The sequence below is a fragment of the Cloeon dipterum genome, chromosome 2 (assembly GCF_949628265.1).
Source record: "Cloeon dipterum chromosome 2, ieCloDipt1.1, whole genome shotgun sequence".
NCBI classification, from domain to species: Eukaryota; Metazoa; Arthropoda; class Insecta; order Ephemeroptera; family Baetidae; genus Cloeon; species Cloeon dipterum.
The window spans coordinates 31,552,884-31,576,925 of NC_088787.1; the positions used below are offsets into that span (position 1 = coordinate 31,552,884).

A 24,042-nucleotide genomic window follows, 5' to 3' on the forward strand; every position below is an offset into this window, starting at 1 on the left:
TCGGCAAACCAATTACATCGCATAGAAACTGTTTTAGCTGGTTTCCGAAATTTTGCGCATTTTGAATGCATTTTTTCCAAAATATGGATATTAAAGTTGTAGAAGTTTAGTTCATAAATGGGAATTAGATAAATTAGCAATTATTACACCTTTAATACAATATGAAACTATAGGCATTATTACTTGGATGCGAGGGGACAACACAGCTCATCCCCGCCTCCAGCTGCCCCCGGCGAGAACCGCTTTTGCGGCCGAAGCCCCTTTTTATACAGGGTATGCAAGCCCTGGAACGACCGCCTGCTACCAAGTTTAGAGGACTGTGACGCATCAAAATTCCCATCCCTGTGCGAGCAATTTTTCAAGTGTTTGTGAGTGTTTAATTTATTAATTTACCGCAAATTATAAAAATGTCTGGCTTTTTAATTTTAAAAAAGGCAAGATTTCAATTGTTAAAAAAATCTAAGCTTTATCCGAGGAAAAACTGAACACACTTGACGGTTGTGATGAGTGTTTTCCCAAATATAACCGAAGATAATGCTTCTCCCGAAACGGCCAAAATATTTTGACCAAGAACAATAGTAGACAAAGGAACAGATCATTCCAAAATGCCCAATTAGGTTGGTTGAGAGCAGCGATCTCGGCTCATCACGAATGAGTGAGCGTGAGGAGGCGTGCGTGCGTCGGGGGCGGTGGAGACATGCGCTCGGGGGCGGTGGAGGCGGCTTTTAAGGCAGCGCCGGCGGCCGTGCGGTCTCACTTGCTCCGATGGCTTCCACCAGCAGTCTAGCCGCACGCGTTCTCCTGGTGCTGGCGGCCGTGGCCGCCTTGGCCACTGCCAAAAGTAAGTGAACATTTTTGCCTCTCCAATTTGAAAAATTGCACCTTTATGCACCGAAAAAGGCATTACCTGATGTAAATTATATTTCCTCCGATTGAGAGTTAAAAACGAACTAAAAAAATATATATAAAAAAAAAATTATTGGTTCTTTAGTGAATGGTATTTTTTTCAGTTTGCTCTCAACTGTTGCATGAAAAACCGATCCAATCTGCTTTCGACCCTTTTTAATTTTAAAAAAAGGTCTGCCAGCGTTTGTCATGAGTCATGACGCTTTCTATTCGAATATTGACTATTGTATTATCAATTTGCGTCAGAAACAGGACAAAAATACCACGCATCATTTTTTGTTTTGCATTTTGGAGGGTGACTGCTGCTGTGCCAAAGAAACGCATCGAGAATAAGTCTATTTCGTAGAAAATTGTAAAGCTATTTCTAGGCGCATTCAACAATCACACTCATACGATTTATATTTCTATAATGTGATGAGAATTCAATGAAGCGTAACTAGAGACGGAGTAGGTGTAGGGTAAATAATACCCTCTAGACACGTTATTGTAAGTTACATAATCAGAAATACGAGAGCGAAGTATGAACAACTTTTTTTGTTTCTACTTCTGCATAGAGCACGTGCAGCGAATTTTAATGCTTTGAGATCGTCATTCCTGATCTGCTTGTTCTATATTGTCTACAGATTAGAGAGTTTGTGGGGAAAAATGAGAAACTGAACAGTATCATAATATGCCTTAATTTGCAATCCTCTCACAGCTCTTCTCCAGCAATTAGGGCATTTTTCCAGATTAGGGTTTTTACTACCGGAAATTCATGCAAAATAATATCGTTTTTTTGCTACCAAAATTATGACAATTTTCCAAATAGAAGCAGAGTTTTAATTTTTTCTAAGATGGGTTGCATTAACTCAAGCTTCATTTTGGACAATTAAATATTTTCTGGGAAATTGGGAGAGGAATATTCCTCCAGAACTTGTTAAAAATTAGAATTTGCCTAAATTTTTGCACTCGAATTCAACATTTTAAAAAAAAAATTGTTTTCAAAATGATTTTGAATCAAATGACCAGCGATTGGAAAAGTGACGTTAATCGCGCCTGTTGCAAACAGCAAATTCACATTTTGGATTGAATAAATTCTCTGGTGGCAAAGTAGTGCGTAAAACGCATCAAATATTTCGACAGTTAAACAGCTCTGACGGCCGGGGAATGAGTGTGCAGCTACTAAGCGCGTGATTTGATTAGCGCGACACACACTCACTCTGCCCGCGCGCGATATTATTCAAATCAATTGGCTCTCCGCAAAATTTTAATCAAACCGGAGAGCTCCTTAAAAGGACAAATGCGACACATTTCGCTCGATTAATGAACGCGTCAGGCGAGAGAAGTGTGTGTTGCTAAAATTTGCATACAGCTTTTGTTTGTTCACCAGGCAAATTGTGCTTGGCGTAAAAGCGGTATGCTATTTTCCTTATTTTGATTGCCACTGAGCGTTCGGAAACCACGTTCTGGATTGAAATCGTTAAACATAATTGCGGTCAAACTCTAACTGAGCACTTTGAAGTTTCGTCATAATTTTACCTGATAACTGAGCCTACGCGCTAGAAACCAATTTGTGCGGATAGTTCGAAGTTCGAAGTACATTTTTTTGGTACGGAATGTAAGCCCGGAAATTAAAACCAATTATTAGAGCAGAAAAAAGCTTAAATTAGCCCAAATATCTTAACTTTCGTCATCAATTAATTTTAATCATTTGATAATAATATTAATACAACATTCAAAACGAAAAATTTCGGATTTTAAGTTAGTCTCGTTGCGTTAAAAACTTCTTCCTTTGGTATTTCAATCCGAAAAGTTTTGTTTTTAATTATTTAATATTTGGACAGACCACCAAATAAAACTTTACCGCTGAAACTTGTCAGAGGGAAATATTAAACGAGGATAAAGTCCGTTTTAATTACAATTTGGAACAACTAACCCCGAGTGTCGACATTTCAACTATAATTAATCATCTCGTCTATCCTAATTTTAAAACAAAGCGACGAAAACAAGACGAATCACATTTGTAAATTGCATTATATTATTTCTATCCCACTTTAGCAAGGACGCTTATGTCGATCTTGAGGATTGATTGAGATTGCACAATTAATATAAAGCTGAAAATAACTGACGTGCGCTTTAGTTAAGAAATAGACTCAAATCAATAAACCAAACACGATTTTAATTTAGCAAATAACAACTTTCAAATTTCAGCGGTCATTTTCTATCAATAAATGCTCTAAATCAATGCCAAACTGTAACATAAATTGCAGTTTTAAAAGTTTTGGACCTGTAATGGACCAAATTTTGATAACTGGGAAGACATGACAATTTTTACAGTTTAAAATAACTAATTTGATAATTAAAAGAAGTCTTCAAATCAACAAGTTTGGCCAAAATCTTTACTACGAACTTTTTGAATCAGTACAATTTCAACTAAAATTAAAACAAATATATGGACAAAATGGAAAAATTAACCTAACCAATTATTTTTAATTAGATTATAGAATTTGATCTCCTGGAAAATATTAGCTCCATAGGAATAAATTTATATTCATATATGTCTATTATTGTTAACAAACATTCCGTAGATGAAAAAACTGGAGTCTATGTGTGATTAAATAATTCGACTCTGTCGAAAAAAATCAAATTTTGCGCAAAATGTTCAATTTTAAAGTAAAGCCAACAATTACGGAAATTTTGCATTGTTGGCAATAGCAAGAAGTGGTTCGTTGAGCTTTTGTTTTGTGAAATTTAGGGACAATTTACCTCTACAATGAAGTCAGGAACAAAGAAACAGTTAAATTTCAAATTTTGCCAAATTTGTCGAAAAATTAAATGATTTTTTCGCTTGATTTCGATTATTCTCCCGTCGCGATCTATTCAATAGTTGGTGAATTTTGAGGTAAAAGTCCCTAAACTGTGATTTAAATCGCAATTTTACAATAAAGAGACAGTGTGAACTTGCAACTTGAATTAAAGAGCCCCGCCGATATATTTTCACCATTTGTTCAGCACACTAGAGGCTAAATTTTACGCTATTTCAAGAAAGAATCTGAGGCTGCACATTTTGAGATACTTTTGATTCAAGAAATTACGTGCCAATTAGTGAATTTAAACTTTCAACTCATAAATTCTCGATACTTCAAAATTTCTAACAGCGACTCGAGATTTGCAAAAATCCCCCTAATTCCCGACAACTATTAGCAATTGGCATTAAAAGACTCATAAAAACACACACTATATTTTTAGTCTGTAACCACAGCATTCATGATGTTAAATTGTAGATAAGCGCGCATCATCACAGATTAAAACAATACCCTTTTGTAAATGCAGCACATCGTTAATATTGCCCATACGTCCTAATGGAAGCGCCACAGATGAAGAGTGGGAATTTTTTATCACCTTTTACCTGCCAGCACGCGCATACAATGCTTTTTTCATGCCCATATACGTTTCCGAGTTTTCCCAAGCCATGCTCGAGCGCCCGAGAGCATGCGATAGATCCGAGCAAAAAAGAGTATATTATACGAGCGAGGGAAAAAGCTGCAAGGTTTGAAAGACAGAGAAGCAGGCCAAACAGGTGGCAGGCACCATTTGTTGAATTGAGTCTCATTTCATAAATTGCAAAATGACAGCGGCAGCACACCGGCAGGGCGAAACAAAAAGCGGCAGCGCTTTTGTGCCCGAAAATCCCACGCCAATTTCAACAATCGACTCAACCTGCCCCCTGCCCGCTATAAATCTCAATTGAGCAGCCCCTCCTCGCGCGCTCGCACTTTTTATTTTGTATTTTCGCGTCTGAAACTGAAAGAGCAGGACTGTCTCCCGTTTCAGAAGGGCGGAAGGCAATCCAGCGGGAACGCTTACTTCGCAATTTTGTGATGAATTAAAATTGCGCACATTTTTTATGTTTTCTGTGGAAAAGTCGATTATTTTCAAATTAAAAAATAAACAAGTAGAGTGTAAATCACGGGTCGTAAGATGGTTTCGGGAGTGTCAAGATAATCTGACGAAGACTTTCATTTCTGAGGGCTTTGCGGGATATTTTTACTAAATTTTGAGAATACAATAACTAAATTTAAAAGTAATAAGGTGTGCGCTGAACTCCTCTCGTCATGTCCGATCGAATGCACACCAAATTTGAGGTCATCGGTCAAGGTCAAAGGTAATTTTCCAACATTTGTTTTTTTAGGATTTTGAAAATCAGTGCCATACTTTAAAAATCCGAAACGCCCCTTAAAAGTTGTCTCAGGGTACGTGTGAACTTGTGTAAAAATTTCTAGGTGGTATTTTGCGTCGTTTAAAATTTTGAAAAACCCAAATTTTAAAATTTTTGCAAATGTTGCGATCGCCAAATCTCGGGTTCTAATGGTCAGAAATTAAAAAACTGCACACCGTTCGACTTGGCTTGACTTCCCCTGGCGAGCTGTATAATTTTCGGGGTGCTCACCCCCACGGGCCATAATTTCACCCCCTATCTGATTTTTTTAATCCGTCACACTTTTCCTTCCAACGGTTGACACGTGCAAATTGATTATTTACTCTTTCGAGTGGAAAAAAGCACTGATGGTTGTCAGCAGAAGAACTAAACTCTCATCAAAATATATTATTTTTGCACATGACCAATTTTGGGCAAATTCCGTTCAGATAAAATGAGGCGATCCGGTGGAGCGAGGGGCCGGCCGAGAATATTAATTCGGCGCGGTCTTTTCTGCTTTTCCCGCCACCACTTTGCGACCGTGCGTGCGATATAAATGCGCGATTGGAAACGTGCGAGCAAGCGAGCGTGAATAAATACACGAGCTGCGGCAAATGGAACGAGCGGCACACAATACGTGTGCTATATGGGTGTCTCCTGATGCAAACATTTGCCATTGAGAAGTTCACAAAGCGCGTAGGGAGTCGGATCGGAATTCCGATTTGCGGTCTTTCTACATACACCTTTCCTAATCAAACCCACCGGCATGAGTTCTTCCGCGCCCGAAACCACCAATTAGCACAAATTGATACTCCGACAGGCGTCGTTATTCAATTCCAATCAAAAGCGATATATAGTGAAGTGATTGATGAAAATAGCTCACAGCCCTTTGCCAAGTTAGAAAGTTGTCCTCTGCTGATCCAAAGGTCAACAATTAGAACTAAACGGAAACTTCTTCTTCGTCGATTCTCGTGTGGGCTCAGCGCTCCACCTCAATGGAAATATATCGCAGTGTTTGAAGTTCACTGCTTGTTTATGCTCTCACCTTGGAGAATACACCACCGCAATTTTGTCAAAAAGGCAAGGCAAACGACGTTGAAAAGGGTCTCGACTAAAAATACATCCGACGGGTTGCGTTGTGAGACTCTACCACCTTGCGAAGAGAGGAAAAACAGTTCATTAGTGCGGTTGAATAATAAAAAAATAATAACAATGAAATTATGGCCGATAGGGGTTTAGGGTTGAGGGGCGAGCATCCCAAAAACTATACAGATCGCTAGGGGAAGTCAAGCCAAGTCGAACGGTGGGCAAGTTTTGCATTTCTGATCTTCTGAACCCGAGATTTGGCGATCGCAACATTTGCAAAATTTGAGTTTTCGAGATTCAAATTTAATTTTTTGAAAATGAAACCAAAAACCACCTCGAATTTTTACACAAGGTCACACGTACCCTGAGATTAATTTTGAATGACATTTCGGATTTTTAAAATTATGGGGTTGGTAAAAAACACCCAAAATTTTTGGAAAATGAGCCTTGATGACCTTTGACCTCGATCGGTGACCTCAGAGTTGGTGTTCATTCGATCGGGCTTGACGAGAGGAGTTTAAAGCACACCTTAACTTTTGATATGAGTTATTCGCCCAAAATGTTCCGTAAAACCCGTAAAAATGAAAGTTTTGACAATGTTTCTTTGAGTTAAGACTGATCGATGGTTTTAATTACTTCAGATTATCTTAACACCACCGAAACCGTCAACCTACGACCCGTGATTTTCGCTAAAAATGAAATTAGAAATAATTCAACTGTCCACAAAAATTAACTGTAGCATTTTTATAAATAGTTCTACATTTTCTTGTGAAAATTCATCTAAACTAAGTTTAAATAAAAATATCAGGATATTTTCTGAAAATAAGCAACATTTCAATTGCATAACCTTCTTGAAAATGAAAGCTATTTTAGGATTTTCAGTGTTAATCGTTTTTTCTAATGTTGCCGATTGTTTTGGAATACATTTATTTTTAATTTATAGTTTCTTTGTTTAATAAAAATAGAATCTTCACGGCCCTAAGTATACGTGAATTTCCTAAAGAAATTGGAATTAAATACTTGCAGCTGCTTTTTTGTGGCATAATTATATTTCACCGTTTTATCACATTTTAAACATTTCATTTGTTCTGATTTTGACATAATCTTTTAAAAATTGTCAGAAATATATCGGGGGTTGAATTTTGCGTGCGTGCAGTTGATGTGTGTTAAATTCGGTCTTTTAGTGGCCATTTTTCATATTTCAAAGGCGCGGTCACGGCGAAAACGAGCGGTGCTGTCAGTCTTCGCACCCCCGCCTTCCTTTTTTCCATTTTCCATTAGCCGGCTTCTTTCTCTTCTCGGAAAAAACACTAACTGCAGAGTGTAGTGCAAACATTTCGGAGAGAGCAGATTTCAGACCAAGAAACTTGATGTTTCGCAACGCACTATACACGTGTCGTGCTCCTTTTCTTGAGTGCGCGACAATTCAAACAGCCGGGATTCCCGAAAGGGGAGAATGATTGTGGTGTTAATTCTCTATCTTTAATTTTCTCGAATGATTCTTTTGAACGGTGCCAGCAAAAAAAGGGAAAAAATTATTACAGAAATTCAGATAGTTATTATAAAAATCAAGCGAATGACTTCTGGATGAAGGTGTGAAGTTATCTTTATTAATTCTCTAAAAATTTTAACAAAAATATCAATTTGTTGAAGTTTATCTGGATTTTTAAAGTGATAAAGTATGAGTACTTTTGTTGCTCGACTGTAACACCAAGAAGAGTGGAAAGACGGCACATCATTTTTCAAAGGTTTATCACTTGGAGAATTGCTTGATGAGTTTGTCGCAATTCCAGAAATGGCATGCTTTTAAAGAGGAATCCCGCTAAATCCCGGAAAATGCTTGTTGCGAATGTATGAACTCATCCCTTAGTATTGTTGAAGCTAAAATTTACTTAAGTTAATTACAGAGTAAATTTTTGAGAAAAGTGGCTGCAAAGTTAGCATGCTTTTCAAATGGCCAGGACTGTCTCCTTATTCTAAATCCTATTTAATTTCTCAACGAAGAGTTTCCCCAAAAGGTGTCATACATTTTTGAATAGATCTCGACGAGAGAAATCGAAATCTGCCAAGAAATAGTGGTCAACATAAGTGTTGTAAATTTTGGATAAAGTTTGAAAAATTGGAATTGTTACTGTAGCAAGGTCCTTTTTTGAATATCGCAAATTGTTTATCGATCAACTGCTTATTACATCTAACAATCCAAATAATTTTCAATGCTTGTCCTGTATCGATCCATTTGAAGGACTTAAAGATTTTATCTCTACGTAATGAATTAAATTTTGGCAATGTGTTTCATATCCAGCAAGAAAATCGAAACTATATTGCAAATCCACGTCTCCAAACTAGCAATTTCGTGTTAGTTAGTGAGCTTATATCTTTTGGAAATCAAGTTAAGTCGGATTTCATTCAATTGTGGGCGAAGTTTTGATTGTCTTCATGCGCGAACGAGGTAACTTGCTTTCTCGCCTACGCGCGTCACCGTTCATTTAAATTGGCGCCAAGCAAAGTGCAAATTCGACACACACGTCACTCGCTCGCTCACAACATTCAGATTTGATCGGCACTCACTCGATCGAAAGCATTATTGCGGCGCCGCCACCCTTTATGAGCCATTAATTTGTAATTGCACTCGCGCGGCGTTCTCGTAATAATTATTTCTCTTTCTCTCTCGTCGTGTTTTTGATTTTTCCGGCTCGCCGCGTTTGTTTGTCACTTTTGTTAACTTTGTAATTAGAAAACTTCTTCTTGCCGCGGCTGCAGTGTCGATTTTGCGACTTTTGCGTAATCCCTCCCCTCGCGGCGGGCGCTATTTCGCCGGACACTGACGCAATGCGCCCACAGCTTTTCAAATGTTAAAAATGTGATTAAGAGACAGAATTTTTAATGGGCTCAAATGGCAACACTTTGTGGATTTTTGAAAGCGTTTCTGCTTTAAAGACCACTGGGAGTCAAACGTTTTTAGCGTGAATTGAAAGTTAAATTCTGTTCTAAACTGCGCATATCGTTAACCTATATATATATGCCCGGTGTTTTCACACGAGTTACAATAAAAAACTGGTGTTGGTATTTTGCGATAGAAGAGCTTTAACTCTTAAGTCAAATAACCCGCTCTTTTTGCGTTTCTGTAAAAAGTCAACTATTTTTGGACTGTTTTCCAGAGCAATTTAGTCGGGTTTTTTAATAACTCTCGCCTTTGGAGTCGACCCCCGGGGAATCTGATCTGAAGAAAGAAAAATATTTTAAACAAAAAATAATATTTATTTTATGAAGTTTAATGCAAGTCCGGCTTACTTTTAGTGGAGTTACAGGCCGGTGCTCCTGTGGCTGTATGTGCGCAGCAGCAATGCCGGGCATAGATAATAATTTAAACAATAGAGGTATGCAATGCAAAAAAAAACTAATAAAAAAATTAAGCAAGGGATGCATAATTTAGAAAAAATAATGTGATTATAATAATAACTTTATTTGACGTTCAAATCTATGTAATTCTATAACAATTCATGTGCTCCCTTAGACAGCCCATGTGTTTTAGGTTTTACCTTTTCTCTCTTTCTCTACAAAGGGTAAAATGGGGTAGTTCGGGGTAGGTTTTTATTAATTTAAGTGAGTATGTTTGTGAAAGTGCTAACGACGCGATTTTTATCGATACTTCAATGCACAGGGTGAGAGGGGGATGAGGGTTGATCACCCTCAAAACCATTTGGCTATCTAGGGAATGTTGAGACGAGTCGAACGGTGTGCAGTTTTTGCATTTCTGATTCTTATAACCCGAGATTTGGGGCTGACAATATTGGCAAAAATGGAACAATTTAGATTTGGCTCAGAAAAAAAGATGATGATCAACTTAAATTAACTACCCTATTTATAAGTCAATATAAATAAATAGAAACGTTTATTAATATCATTTAAACCAAATCGTACCTATTTTTAGCCAGTTTTGGGCAATTCGTGATCCACACGCTCTCTTTAAATCGTTGAGCGCGTATAATTTGATTTGATTGATTCGAGCTGCCATTGAGTTGTGCCGCTTTTCCGTACTTGATGATGCACTCGCTGGATACACGAGATGTAAATCGTTTCGGAATATGCATCCACCCGTGCTCACTTAACTACCGCGCAAAAGGATAATGCTGGCGGCCATTAGCCATTAATTATTTATATATATGTATACCTTTGTGATTTGCCCCTGTACTTTCGCAAATAGCTGCGTGTGTTCCGAACGGAATGAGAGTAGGCAGAACATTATCAAAATGATTTGAGATTTGCGGTTCGGAGGCTAAGCCGCAAAATGCCCTCGTTCAGCCGCAAAACCCGCGATTGGCTGCGTTTAATCAACTGCCGCGCGTGCACTTTTCCGGCTTGTAAGGTAATGAATAGCCTCACTCATCAGAAATTTGATACATGAAACTGTGTGTAGTCTGAATAATTCCAGCGCGTGGCAAATGTATTGTTATTTATTAAAAGAAGCACCATGCACATCAACACATAATGCTCGATTAGGGTTATTAAAACATTATATGCAAATTAATCTGTGTTTTTTACATATTATTTTTCAAAAAATGGTTTAACAATAACTGACGATAAGTGTTTTCATTTTTTTTCCCGGAAATAACAAAGAACCTATTTCTTTTTTTCAGACTGATTAAAATGCAAACTATATGTATTTTACAATAGGTAATATTATAAAATTTAGTTTCCAATTTTATTTTAGTTGTCCTTTATTATGCACCTTTAAACTTACTAAACAACAAAAAATGCTTGGGAACATTTTTAAATGATGTTTTTTTTTACTTTGCAATTTAAAAAATTAATTTAGAGTTAAGGAATGGCGTTATAATTTAGATTTATAATTAACTTAAAACCTTTAAAAAATACTTAAAATATTTTTATTTAAAGGTACCAAGCACTAACCTCTTCTTATATTACACCAACATTGTACTCACTTCGATGCGTTTAAGTGTGGTCTAAAAAATGTAAAACTGTTAAGTGCATGCTGATCCAAAAGATAACAGAGATCGGAAAAATTAGCTGACCGTTCAAATTTGCCTGATCTCATTAGAGCTTTTTTCGTGGCCTGCTTACACATTTATGAACATTAAGTGCAGGCATTTTTCTTTTCCACTTATAAAAAAATTGATTCAGCGGCGTTCACTGCAGAAAAAAGTGCTTAGCTCGTATCTTTGATTAACTATTCACGAAATGGCTTTTCCTGAAAAACAAATGCAAACCAGGAAAGCGGGAGCGAAAAACTGAAATGCAATCTGCAATATGTCGAAATCCCTCGCTGAGCAAACAGATGAAAGCGTAAAACAGCAGAAATAGACCACGGTCTCGTCAAGTTTGTGCAAACACGCAGAGCCACTTGATGTTTGTTCGCAATTACCAGCGAGTGCAGAGATGGAAACAATAATCGCGTGCAAATAATCAAGTCTCTCGCTCTGCTTTGCATGTCACGAGTCACGACGGGCGGTCCAAAACCGCCACCGCGCCTCGTGACTCGAAAAGCCCCGCCGACAATTTCTATTTGCGATCGCTCGCGTAAAAGGCCATGCCTAATTATTGTTGCAGATACGAGATACATGCGGTGGCTTTTGATTGAAATGTCCGGCAGAGTGAGCAAAACGACACTTTTGGCAAAACGCGCGCGGGGGAGTATTTTTACGCGAATGAGTTTCCAATCGCAATTAGCGCGCAATTTATGCGGGCGATCATCGTGTGGATGATTCAGTCTCCCCTAGGGCACTGGTTTTTCCGAACAAATATTGAACGCTTTTTTCTATAATTGTTCCAAAGGTTTAATTAGGAAAACTCGTTATTTTGTAATTTCTCGCAAAATGTCACGGGCTGGAGAACAAAATATTTGCACGAAGTCGAGCAAAAGATACAACATAAATTAGTCCGATAAAACCGATAAAAATTATTTAAAATATGACTACATATTTTAATTTTTCGATGGCCTTAAAATGAGTAATTGTTGTGTCCAGAAATGGGACGATTTTTATTTTTATCAATTTAGGAAATATCTGTTCCCTTCTGTGATATTGACCTGCAAATTTTCATTAATTTTTCTTGATCTATAGCAAAATATTAAAAAAAACATCTATTGTCTGGAAGAAGCCAGTGTATTTTTTTAAACGCACTCTATTCGGCCTATTTTCCTAATCTTCTGCCAAAGGTAAAAAACCTGCTTGAAATCGGAGGGTAATCGAGTTGAAGCCGCCAATCAAGGCAAATTGCTGCGGTCATCCCTGCGCGCGTGCACCTACGCGCGACAATCGGCGCATCCGAGAGGCGAGAGTCACTCGAGCGTCGTCGGCAACGAGGGTGAAAAGTGGTTAGGCGTAATTAGCCCCCCTTTCACCTCTTGCGGATAGTCCAACAAGATTTTCTCTCGAGAATCGAGCAAGGAGCAAGGAGGCTCCTCTTCTTACGTTTCGAAAACTTTAACTAAAATTTTCTCCCGTGAGAAAACATGGATTAAAATTTGTAGTGTCTTTTTTGAGAAAATCTGTGTTAAATTAGAAAAAACGTGTTTTTTGAGCCCTGAAAAATCGAGAATTTTTATTTGGCAATTTTTTAGCGGATTTAACACAAATTTGAATGAAAATAGTGTCGTGGTCGGGGGTGAGACCTACCCCTGCCCCCTGGGGGTGGAAATTTTGAATAGATTAACTTGGTGTTTCAACTGAGTGTTCTTGGTGTCGTTTTATATGTTTTTCACCACGAGAAACTCATTTCTGGACTTCATTTCATCCCTTTGAAAACAATGCGAATGGTAAAAGGTTCCCAAAGTAAAATTTGAATTTATAAAATTAAAAAAATGACATTGTGCAGTTTTAAAGCTCCATTTAAAGAAAATCCTGGTGTGCAACTGGAGTCAGAGCGAGTGTGGACGACCACGGACATTCTGGATCGATCTCGCTTCTCTTTTTTGCGGTCTGCATATATGTGCAATATGAAATTTTTTCATTTCGACTCGCCTCAGGGCAAGAGGATGCTGAGGTTCAAAAGCAAATGTTTAGCTTGTGGGACGTGTTTCCATTTTCACGGCGCTCACTGGGTGGTCAGCCGTGCAATTTACTCTTTTCTGGCTGAACGAACAAATTTTCCGCACACCAGGTAGAAGAGTAAAGCCTTTTTAATCAAATAATGAGGTTGCAAATATATATACAATTTCTCGCACGCGCTTTTGCAATTAGAATTCGCGGCTGCCGTTCTGCCTCATCACAGCAGAGAATTATTATTTACCTCCGCGTCGTCGCTGAATGTAATCGCGGCGTGCAAAAGAGAGCCGCAGGGCTAAATTGGGAAACGCAAACAAAGGGCTCGTCGGCGAAATAATATTTTTGGACGCGCAAACCTTAAATATTATTCAGCACACACGCAAAATAAAATCAAGCTATATGGGGAGTTCAAAATTGACTCGAGGCTGTGCTTATTATTATTTGCAACAGTTTATAAATGCTTGTGCGTGGTTGATGAATTTATAAAGTCAAACTTGGAGCAAACATTTTTAAATACAAACTTTCTTGAGGTCCTTAAAAATTAATTGTGAGTTTCCTTGAAAAAAATATTTATTATTGTTTCAAGAAAAACCGAGGAAAGATTAAATTTCCCTTTCTACCATCTTGAAATTAGACGAAAATTTGTCATTTATCATTTTCTCATCGCAGAGATTTTAATTTGGCCAAATTTCGATCTAATTAACGCATTTATTTTTGTAATAATTTTTATTTTCCTTGTCAAACCTGCACCGCCCTGCCACTTTTTGCCTGGCAAGCTGGCAGCGTGCAATTATAACGCAAGAATTCGCGACGATGAGAGCAAAAGAGAAAGAGAAAAGGTCATCTGCTGGAAACGCGGGCGGGTGTACCTTGTCTGTCCATCAGAGACAAGAGCACGCCTTGGCTTGTTGAAACATTAAAAAAAAAAACACCGTCCTTTGCCCCACTTGACGTCGGGGCACACTTTGCGCGCGATGAATTTTTCAGCACGGTTTGCACTAAATCAGATACGTCGGCTGAAACGCCGCCTTCATAAAAAATAATTAATATTTTACATCATTTGCTCTCGCGCGGCGGAACTTGCGATTGGATCGGAATAGATATGAAAATAACTCCAGAGATTGGAAAGCGATGTATTACATATCCTGCTGTCAGTCAGTCGGAAAGAGCATCCGAGGAGTGTAATAAATCCCAGCGCAATACATAAATTATGCTGAAAGCTAAAAGGGGCGTGCAGTGCCGGCGGATTAAAAGCAGCCTCAAGGGATTCTATTTTAAAAGTAAAAATAATCAAAATTCATAGTTAACTCATAGTTAAAAGGCGGACAGAACAATTAAAACGGACCTGCTGATTTTATTTACCAGGGAATGCAATTTTTTCCCTCAAATGCGATCACTCTTTGGATGTTTATATGGACCTCAAGTCCTAAGCTTTAATCTAGCATTATTTACTAGTTACGGACTGGAATAATTGTTAGGGTAAACTTTGGGCTCACTTCGGCTATGTCCTCCTGGACAAAGTCTTAGAAACTTGTTTCCCAGAAGTGTCGCCCTTTCTCACATGCTTTTTTCCTATTTGTAAACTGACCTGTGATAACATGAATGTACTTTGACAAATTGTGAGAATAAAGAGCTAAACTAAAACTTTAAAATTCAATTTGAATATTCGTATTCAATCTTTATTACCAAAAAACTATACATTTTTTACCAACATTGTCAACGCCAAATGTCGGGTTTAAACCATCAGAATTACAAAAACTGAACTTCTTTGGACTCGACTCCACCTCCCCTAGAGAGCCGATGGGTTTTGGGGATGGGGATGATCGACTACTAGTTTTTGCAATTCTTGCTCTTAGAACCCGAGATTTGGTGCTCACAATATTGGCAAAAATGAAACTTTTTTCTGTGCAAATTCGGATGAAGCCAACAGTTGGCCAAATATATGGTTCTGCGCCTTCAATTGGTCTAAAATATTGTCTAGACTTAGGTCATGGCTCAAAGGAGAAAATGAACAGCAATTATTGGAAAAAAGATTGCTGGAATTCATCGCTGCCATGGTGAAATAGTCAATATACCTAATTTTTAATGAAAAAACGTGTAAAAAGACAAAGTTGATGCCAAACTGAACAAGTTGGACGGATTTTTAATCACTTTAAGGTGGTTTTAGATGGTTTCAAGAGTATTATTAGGCTTTATAAAGATTGCATAATTCGTGCTCATTGAATAACAAAAATACAGTCGATCGTTTGAAATTCACAAACTGTGAAATTAGCATTAATATTCCATATATCCTGAATAAATTGAAAAAAGGAGGCTCCTCTGTCAAGGTTAGGCCCTTGAAAGCATTTCTATCGGTACAAGGAAAAAGAGCTCAGCTTTGGCCCCTTTGGAGCTGTTAACCTTTCCGCGTTTGGCTGGCCCTCGTAAGTTCCGTGGGAATTGATACTAATAAATCCTTTAATTATTTTGCGAACCAGAAGAGCGCACAGCACAGGAAGCGTTTCGGTGAGTGAATTAGTAAATAACGCAGAGAACACATTGGCAATAAACGCCAAACGCCCACAGCCTTTTATTGTTGTTGCTCAGTGAAAAATTCAAACGCTCGTCGCGCGAGTTGTTTATCTGTGTCTGATAAATGAAACGCGGCGTGTTCTGTGTTCAATTAGCCGACATTTCAATTAGACGCGTGTGCTTTTAGAAAAGCAAACGTTTGCAATCGATTGTGCTACGTTTTGTGCCCACAGAGAATGGTGCTGACAGCAAAAATTGAAGCTAGCGATAGCAAAAAGTTTCTTATATGAGAGGGGGGGGGGAGAACGCCTGCCTTTAATCCGTGTATGCAACCGGCCCGGCATGACTCGCCTTTCTTTTTTGTATGGAGTGTGTGCGGTGCGCATCTCCATGAAAACCAAAAATAGTCGTTTTTGTTTGCGCGCACTTTACAGCACGAGTTTATTATTTCATTGTCCTTCTTCCCACACATATATTTTTGCGAAAACTCCGAAAACTGAAATTTTCACTCATTTATTTGAAGTGCTGCTGGATGCTATATTTTCATTCAAAATTTTCAAGGCCAGTTCGTATCTAGTAATTTTTAGATTAAAAAGTTGATTAGTACTGAAAAATTCTGATTAATACATTTTTCCTCAAATATTTTTTAAAAATAAAAAAAAGTCAGCACATACTCTTCAAATGGTAAGGACTGTCACCCTACTTTTGAAATATGATTTTGATTTTATTTCAAAACAAAGAGTTTCCCCAAAAATTTTCATTTGGACAACGTTGGACAGATCTCGACAAGAGGAATCGAAATCTGCCAAGAAAATGTGGTCAAGCGCTGGAAATTTATGAGAAAATTTGAAACAGTTGAATTTGTGCTCTGTGTGCAAGGTCCTTTTTTAATATTGCAAATTGTGGAACAAATTGTTTATCGATCAACTGCTTATTGCATCGATCAATTCAAATATATGTCAACTGTCGCCCTGTATCGATCCACTTTTAATTCGCCAAGTAAATAGGGAACTTAAGCTCATAATTCGCACACCATTGGATATTCGCGATAAGGAGAATTGAAATTAAGCGAAAATCACTGACATAAAAACCGTGTAATTTTTGAGATATTTAATTAGCAAAATCTGAAATTTAATTGTTTATCTCAATCCTAATTTGATTATTGCAAATTGTTTTTTTCCTTCACGATTTTATGTATCAGAATCAACTCATAAATTAAAATTCCTCTGTATTAATTTATTTTTTATCTCTGTGATTGCAGGAGGCTGTTCTGCCTTTGGTCACTCATGCTTCGGCGGGCACGGAAAGCGCTCAGACGGCGGCGGCGGAGAGCAGATGCCGCCAGAGCTGCCCGCTCTCGAGACGTTCGTCTATCCGGCTGGACCTGACTCCTTCCAACCTTTACTTCCACCTCGCGGCGAGCCCACCCTCCGAAGGGCGCAGCCTCTGATCGCCATCGACAGGTTGCCCCCTGCTCTCAGACAATGGGTAAACAATTTTTGCATTAAAATCTCTTGGTTAAGAAAAATTAAACAATCTAAATTTTTGTTTTGACAAAAATTAAAACATTAATTTCAAGGGATGTTTTTTAATATTTGATCTGCATCCATGAAAACTACTCTTTCGTTGGGAGTGGCAAATCTGGAATCCGAGTTCTAAATTCATTGCGAGGAAATTGCGCCGTTCAAAGGAGAGCAGTGCAGTGGAAATGGCTTTTGCTCTCATGTCTTGCGTAGGAAATTGCTTTTTCTCCTGCCGATATTGCACAATAATGCGTGCATAAAAATTACTGTCCCTCGCACTGCGTGAAATTGTTCAATTTCTAATAGATTTTTCTTTTCAGTTTGAATCAGTGGCAGCCCGGTCAGCCGACGGCCTTCCGGTGCTGGAGCGTCGCAAGAAATAATCAACCCTCGCTAGAAACCATACCGACTCTATTTGAGTGACCCCAACACCTCATCTCATGATTTCCATCCGGGCCACGCGTCTGCCGTTCGTTCTCATCAACCCCTATAGTGAAAAATCAAAACATCGCTTCCATGAAGGCTGGGACTTTGGATTGAGTTTACCTTCACTCTCTATGCGAAATTCCTTTCATCGTTTCGTAGTTCGACACATACACACACAAAATTTGAAATTCAAAGTATTGCTTGGATATATATAAACGTCACGGGGTAAGGCTCTAAAAGGGGTCGCACTTTATTCTCCCTTCCACGCGTGCCGCCTGTGACATCAGCAACGGAGACTCGGCCAATGAGCCAAAGGTGTCAAATCCTTTATTATTGGTCGGCTGGGCGTCGGAAATTGCATGAATTTAGTAGCATTCAAAAGCTACGCTCTTCCTCGACCAAACGCAACAAAAACGACATTCCGTTCTCGTTCAGGAGCCGCGCACACAGCGAGCAAAACGACGTCGGAATTTGATCTGTAATCCCACATGCCATGAATATCATTTTCTGCTCTGGGAAATTAAACGAGCTTTCCAGTGATTTTTTTTGCTCTTTTTATCCCTGTCCGAGGACCGGGAAGGGCGCGCACTGCACTGGCACGAATGCTGAAACCCGGGTGCCAATAACACCGCGAACGGATAACATGGGCGCGCAGGGCCCACTCAAGGGCCACTTGCCTCCGCACCGAGGACTGCATTGAAACGCTATCTAGACATTCGTCCCGTGAAGCCAAATCACGCATGCTGGAAAGGTGCAAACCAGCAAGTAGCGAGTCGGCGCCGGTGCGCCTCCCAGCCTGTCGAGCAATTTGAGCATTTCGAGTCACTAAACTAACCACTTTTGCAATGCGAGCCAACGAGCTGGTTTGGGAAAATTAAACGAGCTTTCCAGTGATGTGATTAAAAAATTTTGAAAATAGTTTTTTCAAATATCGATATTTTTTCAACTCCAAGTCTCGGGTTCTATTAACCATCAGAATTGCAAAACCTACGCGATCACCCCTGACGAGCTGAAGGGGTGCTTGCCCTCCGCCGCTTTTTTACTTTTATCGCTGGGGTTGACGAAGTATAGCAACTTAGGGGTGGAGGGTCGGCACCCCTAAACCTTCCAGTTCGTCAGGGGAGGTCGAGTTTAATCGTTGCAATAATAACGATATTTGAAAAATTCCTTTTATCTAACATTTTTCTGCGCGGAGATCGCTATTATTTGGAAAGTTTGAGGCCAACAAAATTTGTTAAGCACACTACTGGAAAGCTGGTTTAATTTCCAAGAAAATGATGATGATAAGTGGGGTTACAGATCAAAATTCCGACGTTGTTTTGCTCGCTGTGCGCGGCTCCCGAACGAGATTTCGTTTTTGTTGCGTTTGGTCGAGGAATAGTGTAGCCACTTCTTTTAGAGCCTTAGAAACACCCCGTGATATAAACGTACATAAATAAATAGTGATTATGATGATAGTGTAATATGTTGAAATAGTCCAGGATAATAATGTTAAATAGCGCAAAATAAAATCGAGGTTGGTCATTCTTTATCATATTAAACTTCATTGTGGATGTGAATCAATCTGAAGTTTTATTGATTTCTTCATACCTTAATTATTCTCTTAACTTTTGACTTATAAATTCAAGGGATGACTCAGTAGCTCAGGTTGCATAATAAGTTCAAAGCTTTTTTGCACTCAAATAATTAATCTAATAATATACAAGGAATAAATAGAAAAAGATAATTAAGTACAACTTTTGAAAACTGTAGAAAAACAGCCTCAGGGACATCTGGTAAGTAAATTAAAAAAAAGAGAGAGAAATACAAAAAAAATTTAAAATTAATTCTAACATATGAAAGAAGATATAGGCTTTAATTAACAAGATTTGATTTTAATTAATATAATATCATAATTATTATGCACCTATTTTTCTAAACTGATATTTTTTTGGCCCTTATGCAATCTAATTTAGAATTGAAAAATCGAGCACGATTTTTGGCGGTGGCTCTATTTATGCCAGCACCAAAGACCTGTTTAAGAACAATTAATCTGCAAACCAGGGCTAATATAGCCTAATGGGAAAGACACAATCCGACTGCGCAGCCCTGTCCAACAGTTAATAAAAATCCTAGACCCACGTGGGGGGCGTGTCATCAGCTGTATTCTTCTTGTATGTGTTAATGTGTTGACGGCTGCCTTTCGAGTTTCGAGGTCGAGTTCAGTCGCACTCTGTTACGTAAGATACAATAAAATGCGGTCGGCGGTTTAGATTGACTGAAATCTGCGACAATGGCGTTGGGGAAAGACGTGGCCGCCTTGATGCGCGGCCTGCAGCTGGTGGCCAAAGAGGCGGCCAAGTTGGGAGAGGCCGAATGTGCACGCCGGCTGGAAAACTCGAGCATTCGGGCCCTCTTGAACACGGAGGGTAAGAAGCTGAGCCAATGTCTGGCCGAGGCAGTTTCAACACCAAATTTACAGGTATGTACATCTACATAATTTATTGACACTAAATAATTTTAAATTCAATGCAGGATCGAATCGGCAAGGCTGCAGTTGAGACTGCAGAGAGGTCTCAAATGGTTGTGGAAGGACTCCGAGCGATGGCCTCGCACTACGCAGGAAAACCTTGTAGGTTTTCTTCAGGAATGAACTACAAAATAAATCTAAAACAAAAAATTAAATTTTAGACACTGCATCAGGGGGTGCAGCTCAAAGTTTGGAATCTCTGCAGGGTTTTAAAATTCCGGATGACCCGTTTGGGACGTTTCAAGAGTCGTTTGAAAAAATTACGCCAGTGAAAAATGAAGTCAAGAAAGATGAGCGAATTGTGAAAAGAACACCACCAAAACCGGTCGAGGAAGAACCAAAAGTTCCAAATATTCAAAAGCAATCGGTCAAAACTAAACCAAAAGTGAAAACAACGGTAAACACACTCGGTTCATTTTTGAATGTGGTTAAAAAATAAAGTTTCCTCTTTCGCAGCTGAGTGAAAACGCAAAACAACGAGCCGTCCCGTCGACTCGCATCGGCCGCTTGATATCCTTTGGAAGTCTGGCGGCCGGTCTTGGTGTTGGCACTGTGGCTGAGGCTTCGAGAAGAGCTCTGGGCCTGGCTGAAAAAAGTGGTCCAGTATTGGATGCCAGCTCCTTTCTCAGCGAGGCGAATGCTGAGAGAATCGTCAACACTTTGTGCAAAGTCAGAGGTGACCTTGAAAATTTCCTATTAATATCATTGGATCATTTTGCTAACTAAACAGGAGCCGCTCTGAAGATTGGACAAATTCTTAGCATTCAGGACAACAGTATCATCAGCCCTCAACTGCAAAAGGCCTTCGAAAGGGTTCGTCAGTCTGCAGATTTCATGCCGACCTGGCAAGTTGAAGTGAGTACATTTTTAAGAGATTAAAATTGTAATTACGCATTTGTTAAAATTTGGTATAAATATATATAGTTCAAATTTTAATTTTTCTATAAACAAAGTAACACAGAATCCTTTCGACGCCCTGTTTTTCCTTGCAGAAAGTGCTAGCGTCTGAGTTTGGGTCTGACTGGCGCTCTAAGGTGGCCTCATTTGAAACAAAACCTTTCGCGGCCGCCTCTATTGGGCAAGTGCACCTGGCGACCCTGCACGACGGCACGGACGTGGCCATGAAAATCCAGTATCCAGGCGTAGCAAAGGGAATTGAAAGCGACATCGACAACCTGGTGTCCCTTCTCAAAGTGTGGAAGATTTTCCCTGAAGGCTTGTTCATTGACAATTTGGTGGAAGTGGCTAAAAGGGAGCTGGCCTGGGAGGTCGACTACGAGCGGGAGGCGCAGTGCACCAAGCGCTACAGAGAAATGATGGCCCCTTACCCTGAATACGTCGTGCCGAATGTTGTTGGTAGGGAGTTTGTTAAAATTATGTTAAACAGTTTTTTATTGTTCAATTGGTTTAGATGAGCTCTGCACGAAGCAAATTTTCACCAGTGAGCTGATAAGTGGAGTGCCGGTTGACCAGTGCGTAAATATGGACGAAGAGACGAGAAAGAGGATTGCAATGCTCATTATGGAACTCACCCTGAAGGAGCTCTTTGAGTTTCGATACATGCAGACCGACCCGAACTGGTCCAACTTTTTCTATGATCCTGACACAGGAAGGGTAATCAAAATCTCAGTTTATTTTAATATTATCATATTATATGCAGATACAATTTTAAATTTAATAATTTTCTTGCTCTCCTTTCGATAATTTAAAAAAAAATCGAATTTCCTCCTGTCTGATTAAATCAATAATTAATTTCCAGCTGTGTCTCTTGGATTTTGGCGCCACGAGAGAATACGACAAAGCCTTCATGGATATGTACATCCAGGTTATCAAATCGGCAGCCGATGGAGACCGCGAGGGCGTGCTGAAAATGTCCCAGGCGATGGGATTCCTCACCGGCTACGAGTCGAAGGCCATGGAGAACGCTCACGTGGACACGGTCATGATTCTCGGGGAGACTTTCCGGTCGGACGAGCCTTTCAACTTCGGCCGGCAGAACACGACCCGGCGAGTTCAGTCGCAAGTGCCGACCATGTTGGCGCACCGCCTCTGTCCGCCGCCAGAGCAGATTTATTCGCTGCATAGAAAGCTGTCTGGTGTGTTTTTACTGTGCGCCAAACTGAATGTAGCTATTTCCTGCAGGCCAATGCTCCAGAGAGTCTGGCTTGATTACAGATTTGGCTAGTTTAGCCACTTGTTTTGCTTCGATAATATGTGATAATATTTAATTTATTATAGAGATAAACTGGTGCTGTAGATTTATTAAAAAAATTTGTATAAAAATCATTTTCTTACCGTTTTATTATGAATTTCTTTTATACTCTGATACATTTTGTTGAAAATCTAGAACCATTTTTCTATTTTCCCGCCTGATTCCTAAATTCTGGGACTTTCTCGTAGTAAAAATAAAATTTGTATACCATCCAGTATTATATAGAGTACGCAGAGTAAAAGTGTGTCATCACAAATATCATGAAAATTAGATTTATAAGTTCATTTTGAATATATTTTACTACGTTAAATCCCTCACAATCAGAGATGCCGGCGAATTCTGAAGACAGTATAGCAGTGATTGTCTTGGAAGAGTGGAGGAATTCCCCATCTGACATAAGACGATTTTCGCGATAGGATTAAGGCTAATTGTCAATTTTTTCCGACTTTATTTGCCCATCCTGAATTTTACATATGTTGTTAGGGATGTTTCATAGTGTGTAACCTGAAATTTTGAGCAAAAAATTCGGGGGCTTTTGTTGGGAAATCGCGATTTTCGAAAATTGAAAACTTCAGATAGTAAATCCGAAATATCAAGGTATCTTCGGTCCAGATTGGAATTTCGATGTGGTTTTTTCACCTCCAGGCGTAACTTTTTGAGTAGAACATGTTTGCCATTGATCAAAAATTTGTAGGTCAAAGGTCAAGGTCACAAATTCGCATGCCAAATGTTTGGTTAAAAATATCGCAAAATACGCCCCCTCGGATTTTTTTCATGAAAACGTAAAAAATGTAGCCCTGAATGCGTAGAATTGAATGGTGAAGAGAAATCGATGGGCACTCTCATAGATCGCGAGATATATTGAATTTAAGGATTCGTGTCGAGCGTCCGGCACGACGACAACATCATCCGCCGATTTTACTTTCGTAATTTACGTCGCAATTTGATCTGTAACCCCACATGTTATGCATATGATTACCTAGAAAAATAAACGAGCTTTCCAGTGGTGTGTTTAAAATTTTTCTTGGTCTCAAACTTTTCAAGTAATAGCGGCGCGCGAAAAGAAAATATAAAATTTTCAAATATTGACATTTTTGCAAATCTCAAAACTCGGGTTCTAATAATCAGAATTGCAAAAACTACCCACCGTTGGACTCGTCTCGACCTTCCCTAACCAGCTAAAAGGTTTAGGGGTGCTTTTACCCCCTACCCCTAAGTTTATATACTTAAACCCCCCTTAAAAAAAAGTAAAAAAAGTGTAGCATCTTAGGGGTAGGGGGTAAAAGCACTCCTAAACCTTTTAGCTGGTTAGGGTAGGTCGAGACGAGTTCAACGGTGGGTAGTTTTTGCAATTCTGATGATTAGAACCCGAGTTTTGAGATTTGCAAAAATGTCAATATTTGAAAATTTTATATTTTCTTTTCGCGCGCCGCTATTACTTGAAAAGTTTGAGACCAAGAAAAATTTTAAACACACCACTGGAAAGCTCGTTTATTTTTCTAAGTAATCATATGCATAACATGTGGGGTTACAGATCAAATTGCGACGTAAATTACGAAAGTAAAATCGGCGGATGATGTTGTCGTCGTGCCGGACGCTCGACACGAATCCTTAATTTCAATATATCTCGCGATCTATGAGAGTGCCCATCGATTTCTCTTCACCATTCAATTCTACGCATTCAGGGC

General features: G+C 39.0%; 2 protein-coding genes across 2 annotated transcripts; both read left to right on the forward strand.

Moving 5' to 3' along the window:
• Window positions 1–751: 751 nt before the first annotated feature.
• CCHa2 (CCHamide-2) lies at window positions 752–19,192 on the forward strand. Its single transcript, XM_065480087.1, has 3 exons — window positions 752–841; window positions 16,946–17,172; window positions 17,528–19,192. Exons 1-3 carry the CDS (start codon window positions 766–768, stop codon window positions 17,588–17,590), a joined length of 366 nt encoding a protein of 121 aa, XP_065336159.1. The 5' UTR covers window positions 752–765; the 3' UTR covers window positions 17,591–19,192.
• A 616-nt stretch (window positions 19,193–19,808) lies between these two features.
• Coq8 (ubiquinone biosynthesis protein COQ8, mitochondrial) lies at window positions 19,809–22,428 on the forward strand. The gene is made up of 8 exons (XM_065479372.1): window positions 19,809–20,094; window positions 20,148–20,244; window positions 20,304–20,539; window positions 20,599–20,818; window positions 20,873–20,997; window positions 21,135–21,498; window positions 21,554–21,756; window positions 21,902–22,428. Exons 1-8 carry the CDS (start codon window positions 19,906–19,908, stop codon window positions 22,325–22,327), a joined length of 1,860 nt encoding a protein of 619 aa, XP_065335444.1. The 5' UTR covers window positions 19,809–19,905; the 3' UTR covers window positions 22,328–22,428.
• The last annotated feature ends 1,614 nt before the right edge of the window (window positions 22,429–24,042 follow it).

Coding starts and splice junctions, on each gene's coding strand:
- CCHa2 (XM_065480087.1), top strand. CDS start 766: ATGGCTTCCACCAGCAGTCTAGCCGCACGCGTTCTCCTGGTGCTGGCG. Junction 842..16,945: donor CGCCTTGGCCACTGCCAAAA/GTAAGTGAACAT, acceptor CTGTGATTGCAG/GAGGCTGTTCTGCCTTTGGT. Junction 17,173..17,527: donor CCCCTGCTCTCAGACAATGG/GTAAACAATTTT, acceptor TTTTCTTTTCAG/TTTGAATCAGTGGCAGCCCG.
- Coq8 (XM_065479372.1), top strand. CDS start 19,906: ATGGCGTTGGGGAAAGACGTGGCCGCCTTGATGCGCGGCCTGCAGCTG. Junction 20,095..20,147: donor TTTCAACACCAAATTTACAG/GTATGTACATCT, acceptor AATTCAATGCAG/GATCGAATCGGCAAGGCTGC. Junction 20,245..20,303: donor GCACTACGCAGGAAAACCTT/GTAGGTTTTCTT, acceptor ATTAAATTTTAG/ACACTGCATCAGGGGGTGCA.